At 39.5% G+C, this 9,611-nt stretch overlaps 3 protein-coding genes across 3 annotated transcripts; 1 reads left to right on the top strand and 2 right to left on the bottom strand.

Annotated features, from left to right (window-relative positions):
* Positions 1 to 1,093: 1,093 nt before the first annotated feature.
* Positions 1,094 to 1,684, bottom strand: LOC147940900 (uncharacterized). Its single transcript, XM_087458310.1, has one exon. The coding sequence runs from the start codon at positions 1,682 to 1,684 to the stop codon at positions 1,094 to 1,096; it is 591 nt and encodes a 196-aa protein (XP_087314436.1).
* A 965-nt stretch (positions 1,685 to 2,649) lies between these two features.
* On the bottom strand, positions 2,650 to 3,743 carry LOC104704337 (uncharacterized). Its single transcript, XM_087457312.1, has 2 exons — positions 3,148 to 3,743; positions 2,650 to 3,069 (listed from the first exon to the last, which is right to left on the bottom strand). Exons 1-2 carry the CDS (start codon positions 3,544 to 3,546, stop codon positions 2,650 to 2,652), a joined length of 819 nt encoding a protein of 272 aa, XP_087313438.1. The 5' UTR covers positions 3,547 to 3,743.
* A 3,845-nt stretch (positions 3,744 to 7,588) lies between these two features.
* Positions 7,589 to 9,139, top strand: LOC147940899 (uncharacterized). The gene is made up of 2 exons (XM_087458309.1): positions 7,589 to 8,529; positions 8,668 to 9,139. Exons 1-2 carry the CDS (start codon positions 7,589 to 7,591, stop codon positions 9,137 to 9,139), a joined length of 1,413 nt encoding a protein of 470 aa, XP_087314435.1.
* Positions 9,140 to 9,611: the final 472 nt, after the last annotated feature.

Below are 9,611 nucleotides of genomic sequence, written 5' to 3'. Positions count from 1 at the left end.
AGTAGACAATCTCACAGAACCTTTTTCCTCTCCAATACCAAACTGTGTAAGGGCATGTTTATAGGGATTTCAATTTATGGTGTTCTTAGAGTATAAATATTGTAAAAATAATGTAAGATCAGTAGTTAAGAACTTTTGTTAAGAAGTTAGTTATTGGGAGAACATGTGTAAGATCTTAAGATTTAATAATCTAATATTCTTAAACACATTACAATTATAATAATTTAGAAAATAACATTTTAATTGCAAACTCAAAAATCTTTAATTAAAATTCAAAATACAATACCAAATTTTTATGAAAAAAAAACATTTTAAATACTTTTTTTTTACAAAAACAAACAAACATATTACTTAATTAATTAAACAAGACAAACATTTTATTTAATTAATACATAGATTAATGTCCAAATTTATTCCAAATATTCTCAATCAAATCCTCCTTTAATTTGCGATGTGCTTGTTTATCACGAATTATTGTATGGTCATCACCTAAACCCTCAAGATTTGAAGACATAGTTACTGAAAAGGTAAGATCTGGAGTAGTTCCAGTTCTATCTTCTTGTTGGAATTCTTGTTCGTCATAGAGTGTGTATGAATCTCGTTCATCTTCGACAATCATATTATGCAGTATGAGACATGCTCTCATAATATATGCAATTTTACCCTTTGACTATAAAAGAGATAGATTTTTAATCATGGCGAATCTAGATTGCAGGACTCCAAATGCACGCTCAACATCTTTTTGTGCACCTTCTTGACGTTCTGCAAACAATCGATGTTTTGGGTGTTGTGGTTGTGGGATGGATTTAACAAATGTTGCCCATTCAGGGTAAATACCATCCGTCAGATAGTATGCCAAATTATACTCATTTCCGTTGACATAGTACGTAACTTCGGGAGCTCGACCGTAAATAATGTCATTAAATACTGGTGATTGATCAAGGACATTTAAATCGTTACAAGTACCTGGAGCTCCAAAAAATGCGTGTCATATCCAGAGATCTTGTGAAGCTACTGCCTCCAAAACAATTGTTGGCTTATCGGTGCCTCTTGAATACATTCCTTTCCAAGCGGGTGGGCAATTTTTCCACTTCTAGTGCATACAGTCAATGCTTCCAACCATCCCGGGAAAACCCCTCTGTTCTCCATAAAATAGTAGCCTTTGAAGATCCTCTGGTGTTGGTCGGCGTAGGTATTCAGTGCCAAACAAGTCAACTATCCCGACGACAAAATGTTCCAAACATTTACGAGCAGTACATGCAGCAAGACGTATGTATTCGTCAACCGAGTCCGACGCAGTCCCATATGCTAAAAGTCGAATTGCTGCAGTACATTGTTGTAGGGGTGATAGACCATTCCGGAAGGTTGCATCCCTTTTTGGCTTAAAATATGGAACTTCTTCACTGAGACGATTCACAATACGCAAGAACAACGGCTTGTTCATTCGAAACCGTCGCCGGAAGTGGTGAGCATTGTAAGTCGGATTATCAGAAAAATAATCGTTCCACAAACGTTCATGCCCTTTTTCTCGTTTTCTATCGATATATGCACGTGGTTTCCTTTCGACCGGAATTTCCTCTTCAACAGCTTCAAATTGGTTACTAAATTGCTCTTGAAAGTATTGGTTTAAACTATCGTTATTGGGATCATAATGGTAGTGAAAATTGTTGGAAGAAGATGCCATAACAGGGTTGAGAAAGAAAATGTCTTTGGTGAGAGAAAGAAAATGGTTTGATTTTCAATAAGATGAGTAAAAGAGCGAAGGTGAACAAAAGAGAGAAGAGTGTATGATTTGGTATGTTTGAGTTGGTATGTTTAATTTGGGTTGGTATGTTTGATTTGATCTTGTTCTCTTCTCATATATATAGAACTTTCGGACAAGAGTGTATGTTTGATTTCAGACAGAAGAGAGAAGAGACAAATTCTTGCGAAGTTAATTCTTGTGAACTTGGTGCATGTGAATTTGGTGCATGTGAGTGTTAACTTGGTGCATGTGAACAATCGGACAAACTAATTAAAATTCTTGTGACTCTGTCTTTGTAACTAAAATCCAAACAAAGAAAACAAAAATCCAAATACCAAGCCTAAACAAAAGTCCAAATACGAAGCCTAAACAAAAAATCCGATCACGGGTTCACCATTCGGAAGCAAACAACAACAACCGAAAATGAGACAAATTTACTTGAGCTGGATCACTTGGTCCTTGAGCTGGATCACTTGGTCCTTGAGCTGGATCATTTGGTCATTGAGCTGGATCACTTGGTCGTTGAGCTTGTTCAGTTATGTCTCATTAGCAGGTAGTGGTTGAGCTTCACGACTCGATAGACTTGTGAATCCAATCGCAGGAGCTGGTTCCGGAGGATAGTAACAGGTCTCAGCCTCCTCTTCTGAATCGCTACTACCGTCTAATGGGCTGTTTATACCATAGTCGTATAAAGAGTCCATGACTGGTTCAACATGAAAACGAAAACACATCGATTAATTAAACATAAGCCGAGTCATTACAAAAACGTGTGAAACATAAACATAAGCCGATTCATTAAAACCATATACTAGAGTTAAAACAAAAGACAAACATACTTAGAACAAACATAAGACAAACATACTTAAAACAACATAAACTAGGTTTAAAACAAACATAAACTAGAGCTAAAACAGTTCAGCCATTAGCTTCTTCTTTAGAGCTTTTTCATCTTCATCTAGCGTTTCTTTCTTGGCAATGAGAGTGTCAAGAATGGACATCTTTTGAAGTTCTTTCATGCCCTCTAAATCCTTCTTTTTAATATCCCACATGTGACTAAACTCTGTCGATGGTGCAGCCTTCTCTTTACCTTTGTTCCTTGATTTTTTCATTGCCTTTATTCCAGCAGGCCTGCTCTCGTGCTCACCCACAACAGACCCTGAAGATGGTGCAGCATCATCGGCTTTTCTTTTGTTAGAGCTGGTTGTCTTTGGAGTGGGGTTCATAGGCTCTAAATTAATCCTTTTCTGTTCATAGCGAAGCACATTCCAAGCATACTCCAAACCAAACTTCCTCTTGTACAGCTTAGTGTATAGTTGGTGAGCATTCTGCAGAATATCCACATCATTCATGCCACTAGCTTTCTCACCCTTTGCCTCTGCGTATGCTCCACAGAACTTACTAACTTCCCTACTGATTTTTTGCCATCGTTGTCTACAATGATCAGGGAGCCTTGGTTCACCACCACCAAGGACATGATCACTTGTTGCATAATATTCACCAATGCGCTTCCAAAAGGACCCATACGGTTGATCATTCCCAACAATTGCATCCTTCGATGTGTTTAACCAGGCGCTTATTATGACTAAGTCATCTTGTGCGGACCATATCCTTCTCTCCCTATGTTGTTCTGCTGTCTCTTCTGTTTGACTAGGAGGTTGACTCGACTGTGAACTAGTTTGTGAACTAAAAGAAGGGATTTGAGAGGAATCAATGTTTACATTGGGAGCAAAGCTGTCGTATGGGAAGTTTAGAAGACTAAAGTAGGATTGAGACTGACTATTAGGAGTATTATTTGATTCCATAGCAAGCAGATTTAAAAAGGAAGAAGGTGAGGAAGAGAGATTATTGGAAAGTTCTTAGAGATTGGTAAGAAAGAAGGAAATGACATTGGATAATATAGAGAAGTTAAGAAGATCATTTAATTCAAAGTTTTGTGTTGTTAGAGAATTTTAATTCTAAATAACCATTACCTATTTCAGTCAAATCAGAAGTAAATAAAGGAGATTTAGTGTTTTAAATAATAAAAACCAAAAAAAGTTTGGTTTCGTTAAAGCATTGAACTCATTTTACAACTATAGTCTACACTATCACAACTAAACAACTAACATAGACCATCGCAATCACCATCACAATAACCAAGCAAACAACACTTTAAAGGCAGTTACTACACAACTAAAGTTCAGTTTCGTTACCATCATCCTATCAGTGACATAATCAACTACCTTAAATGGAATTTATGTCTAAATCAGCATGAAAAGTGAACCAGTTTTTGAAGTTAAATCAAGTAATTTGGACACATATATGATTCATAATTCAACACAAACCATTAAACTCAGACACAAACAAACCATTTGACTTACCTTTCACTTGCGAGTAAGGAATGTTGTTGATGGTGGTCCGATTTAATTTGCCCTCCTTAACCTCACCTACATGCCTCATAAACAAACCAAAAACAAACCAAAATCGATTAATGTTTATGGGTGTAAAGTTGAATTCAATTAGAGGACAAAAACGATTAGAATTCACTCATACAAATCTATTAAGGTTGATTTTCAATACAACACACGAAATGAGATTAGGTGTATAACACATAAAATCGAAACCCTATAACATGAATGAGTGTTTCGATTTTATTTAAGCCTATTGAAACCCTATAAAATGATAAGCAACTACATGAATGAGTGTTTCGATTAGGTTTATAACACACAAATCAATTTTTCCCCAAAATCGAAACCTAATTCAGAGATGAGATTAGGTTTAAATTTCCGGAGCTTACCTTGTCTATAAAGCCGGAGGAGACAGAGGAGACAGAGGAGACAGAGAAGACGAGGAGACAAAGAGATCGGTTGACTTGACGAGACAGAGGAGACAATGGAGACGACGAGATCGGTGGACACGAGGAGACAAGGAGACGAGGAGACGAAGAGATCGGTTGAATTGGTGTTTTAATGGCCGGAACACACCGGAATCGGGAACGATGGTGATGAGTACACAAATCTCTCGGCGTTTCGCTTTTTGGGAGAGAAGAAGAAGAAAAACCTAGATTTCGCGAATGAAGAAAATGAAAATGAAACGAAGGGAAAATAATTCTTTCCAATCCGAGTGAGACACGTCTCACAAGATCAGGCCCAAGAACTGATCTAGAATAAGATCAAAAAGCCTGATCTAAAGTCCACTATTCATTTAATCTTATTTTTAAAAGGCCTAAGATCACCCCATTTGTTATTCCGGTAAATATGGCCTAACAACGCCATATTCCAACCGTTTTAATGATAGTTTATGACTGAATCATGAATAAGAAAACAAACTACAAAAGGCTGAAAAAGGCAGGAGGTTACCGGCTCATTAATGATTCCACCATCTTGAGCCATCTCCAGCTTTCTTAAATGTCAACAATAACTTCCTAATCTGATCAATGAAAACATCAGTTTGAATGGATCTGATATTGTAAGTCGATTCAGTCCAACAAGGTTTTGGGTTTGGTATGAAACAGGTTGGCCTTGTGGTAGGATAAGGCCCGGTAAGCTTCATCTGTTATCAAAGCCCAGGTACAAGTTCGGGAATACTCTACTGTTGTGTCGCCTTGTGGACGTGTCACCGTACACAGAACCTACTCCAAGGTTTGTTGCTCCAAAGGTTGAATGTGAGGTGTAAAGAGAAGCATTCAACATTTATATAAGGAGAGCACATGGTGAAGACAAAAGAAAAAGAGAGAAGAGCGTGAGTATCAAGCAGAAAGATCTAGAGAGAAAGATAGAGGTTTAGAGCTTATCTTCTTCCTTCTCATCTTGGTGTAAATCTCTCTAGGGTTGTTCATCTTTCTGGTCTCTTGTACTCTGTTTAACGCTTGATATATAAACCTTGAGAGCTGGTTTTAGCTCTCCAAGACGTACCTTGGTCACCTTGATCTTGGGAACTTGTAAATCCTCGTGTTTCTCTCTCTCGTTCTATCTCGTTCCTACACACACAAACAAACAAGTTACTAAACGTTCTGCAACGAAATTGGTTCAAAACACAACAGATATGATAAACAATCTCAAACTAAAACGAGAAAACTACAAATCTTCAGACCCAATGTAACAAATCCCAAGGTTTACGAACTTGCAACAATCTAATTTCAACTCCCCAGATTGTTCTCTACTTCATCCATCGAGAACAAGAACACCAAAGTCTATTGAAAAATATAAAATTTTATGATGGCAGAGGGAACATTTCAAACTAAAAGTCCACACTTTCAAATCCACACAACTTGAGAGAAACCCATCACGCAAGTTCCAAAAGAAAGACATGCTCTACTACCAAACCCAACAGCCTCTCACAAAACTGAAGAAGCTAAAAGTGAAATCAAATGAAAGAGAGAGAGAATGAGAAAGGGATACCTTGAGAGAGGATCAATAATCAAAGAACCCTAATTTGGGATAAAAAATCAAACAACCCTAATTCGTTTACCTAATCGCGAAATCTCCTCCGCTACGCATCACCTCCGCCGAAATCTCCTCCGCCGATTCAATCACCTCCGCTACGCATCACCTCCAACCCCAACCTCCTCTGATTCCATCTTCTTCCTTTGTCGATTCAGGACTTCTATCACGAGAGAAAGAGAGAGAGACAGAGAGAAAAAGAAAGAAAAATTCGATCAGGTATAAAAAAAAAATTCCTCTTCTATTAATTTTTTTGGCCAACAGAAACGTGACACGTAGAATCTTTTATTCCAAATTTGAGTATACTATCTAAGAGGTTCTCTTATCTTTTTTCTTTTATCTGATTTATTTTTTTCCTACAAACACTTAAACCTTCTCTTAAAACCTCCCATTGGAGAAGGTCTCAGTCCTCTAGCACAGTAGTATACTTGCACATGTTTGGATTGGGAACTCTTTTTCGACATATTTGGTTTTGTGTTTTGGGGATAAAGACTTTTTAATGGGTCCATATACTTGCACAATTTGTGTGGAGTGCATGCAAAAAGATGGGACATGTTATAATTTAATTTCCAAAATCCAATTTTACAAAAACGAGTTAAGCATCAACATAAAATTGTTACATCGAGAGGTAAGCTAACTTTCCTTCGTTGCATGAGCTTTCTTACAATTTTCTTTCTTCTTACTTCTGTAATTTGTATCGATTAGATAAAAAAGGAGAAAGAAAACTTTAAAAAACAAAAATTACTTATATTATACTTACTTTTTCTCTCTCTCAAAAGAGCGATAAAGTGATTGCGTTTTCCCATCTTGTCCGGCATCGGAGCGCCGTCTCCTCTTCGTTCTCAGGCCTTCCTCTCCTCATGAGGAAGAAACGAGCCCCACATAAAGCTAAACCACCTCCATTGACCACAAAATGCAACCCCTCAATCCGACCTGATTCCTCCCCCCCCCCATAACCACATTCTCTCTCCATCCGTCATCGCCCACCACGTCCTCGACACCTGCTCCGCCTCCTAAGGTCTCCTCTCAGGACTCCCCCCTCTCGGTTTCTGCCCATGCTCCTCTCGCCGAGTCCAGTAGGGCCATACCCAGCCCAGATCTGAGGTTTATTAAGCCAGATCTCGACAAGAACCATACAACTGCGAAGGCTGCTCCTGCAGCGGACCCAGTCTCAAAAGAAGCTCCTTGGTTAGGACTGTTCAAAAACTCTCCTAGACGCCTATCCAAGAAGGGCACATCTTTTACTTTACCCTCGGGAGAGTCATGTGTAAAGATCCTGAATTATGTCATTGTAAAGAACCAGAAATCATGGGATTACTTCATTCTCGGCCAATTCTACTCTGATCCGCCTGCTCCGGGAATGCATCATGCTATTGTCAACGGTATCTGGAGTAAGACTCACCGCGACATCATCGTCACCAAGATGGAGGGTAATGCTTTCCTCTTCAAGATTCCAAACTCTGCAACTCGACATCGGGTTCTTAGTCAAGGTCTCTGGCAAATCGAAGGTCAAACGATGTTCGTTGCTAAATGGCAACCTGGAGTCACCCCTCAAAAGCCGGAACTATCATTTGCCCCGGTTTGGCTTGAAGTGTGTAATGTTCCGTTCCAGTTCTTCCATGAGGAGGGTTTCGAATACATTGCAGGACAGGTTGGTGAGCCAATACAGCTCCACCCGTCAACAAAGAACCTGTCAAACCTCGATGTGGCAAAATTCCTTACCCTAATTGACCCTAGGAAACCTCTACCAGAGGCGGTCAATGTACAATTCGACTCTGGTAAGGAAGTTGGCCACAATCTGAAGTTGGCCACAGTATGCTCGTTCTGCAAGGAAGTTGGCCACAATCTGAAGCGTTGCAAACTGGCCCCTATACTATGCACTTTTTTCAAATTCGTGTGCCACAATACAGCTGATTGCCTTCGTGTCAAGGCAAAGAAGCAGAAGAAGGACCCTAGGGTCAAGCAACCAGAAATTACTACAACCCTCACCACTTCCTCTCCAGTAAAAACAGCCCCTACTTCAGCAGCTCTGGCTAAAGTCAAAGGGAAGGGTATTGAGGGAGCTGCCACTCTCACGCATCCCACTCCCGCTTATGCGAATTCCTCAAGACCTACTGCTTCAGTCTCAGAATGGGTTCAAGTCAAAAAGAAGGTTTCGGCTTCCTCCGCAAACCACGTCTCTAGCTCTGTCTTGACGCAGGATAAAGCTTTTAGCATTGATATTGGTCTGGATTCTCTGCAAGCTAATTCGGAAGAGAAGAGCTTAGATCCTGACTCCTCCGGTGTTCAAACCTCAGATGATGGTGATGATCCGGATGTGGATGAAGCTCAATTCTTACAAATGTTCTCACAGAGACAACAGAGGTATGCTCGGGGCAAGGGCCCCAAATCAAAGTAATCAATGTATATAGACATCTTTTGCTGGAATGTACGAGGTTTTAATAAGTTAAGCCACTGCCGCGGTTTTAAGCATTGGTATAAAGTAAACCAACCATTTTTTAGCCATTTAAAGCAGCAGAAGTTTATAAACTCCATTCTGTCAGGCTGGCTTTTTGAGGATAACTATGGCTTCTCTGAGTTAGGAAAGATTTGGGTAATGTGGCATCCTAGTGTCAAGATGTCAATCATTTTCAAGTCTCTCCAAATGATCACTTGTATAGCGGTTCTTCCGGATGATCAATCAGAGTTAGTTGTCTCTTTTGTCTATGCTTCGAATGAGGAATCAGTTAGGCGACATCTATGGGCTGAGTTACTGAGTGTGGCTGCGGACCCACGCGTCTCTGGGAAACCTTGGTCAGTGCTTGGTGACTTTAACCAAACGCTAGACCACTCTGATTCCTCAATCTCCCTGAATCCAAATGCTGATCTCCCAACCAGGCTTTTCCGGGATTGTCTGTTGCACGCTGAACTTGCGGATCTTAGCTACAGGGGCTGTTCATTCACTTGGTGGAAAAAAGAAGCACAAATCCTATAGCTAAGAAGCTTGATCGAATATTGGTAAATGAAGATTGGTATCTCAAGTTCCCATCCTCCTTTGGCATGTTTGATCAGCCAAGTTTTTTTTAGCACTCTCCCTGCTGTATCATGCTAAACCCAACAGTGCAGAGACACAGGAAAGCATTCATATTTCAGAACTTCCTCCTCTCAAAAACTAACTTTGTCCCTCTGATTGTAGACCAATGGTTCAACCTAAGTTATGTCGGCTCTGCCATGTTCCGGCTAGTGAAACATGGTGCTTATTGAAGGTTGTGATGAATGTGAATGAAGATAGAGATGATGAATGAACAGGTGGATGCAAGGTGTTTCAATAACCCTTATGTTGTTGTAGCATAAGGGATGTCAATCCATAATTAGTGTGATGCAAGCAATCAGGATATGAATGCTTATCTAAGTCAAGCCAAATGTGATGAATAATTTTAACTAACAACCTAATGATAATGACAAGA

The sequence above is a fragment of the Camelina sativa genome, chromosome 7 (genome assembly GCF_030686135.1).
Source record: "Camelina sativa cultivar CO46 ecotype springtype chromosome 7, ASM3068613v1".
Lineage (NCBI taxonomy): Eukaryota > Viridiplantae > Streptophyta > Magnoliopsida > Brassicales > Brassicaceae > Camelina > Camelina sativa.
Note: the sequence above shows the minus strand (reverse complement) of the source record. Positions and strands in the feature narration are given on the sequence as shown.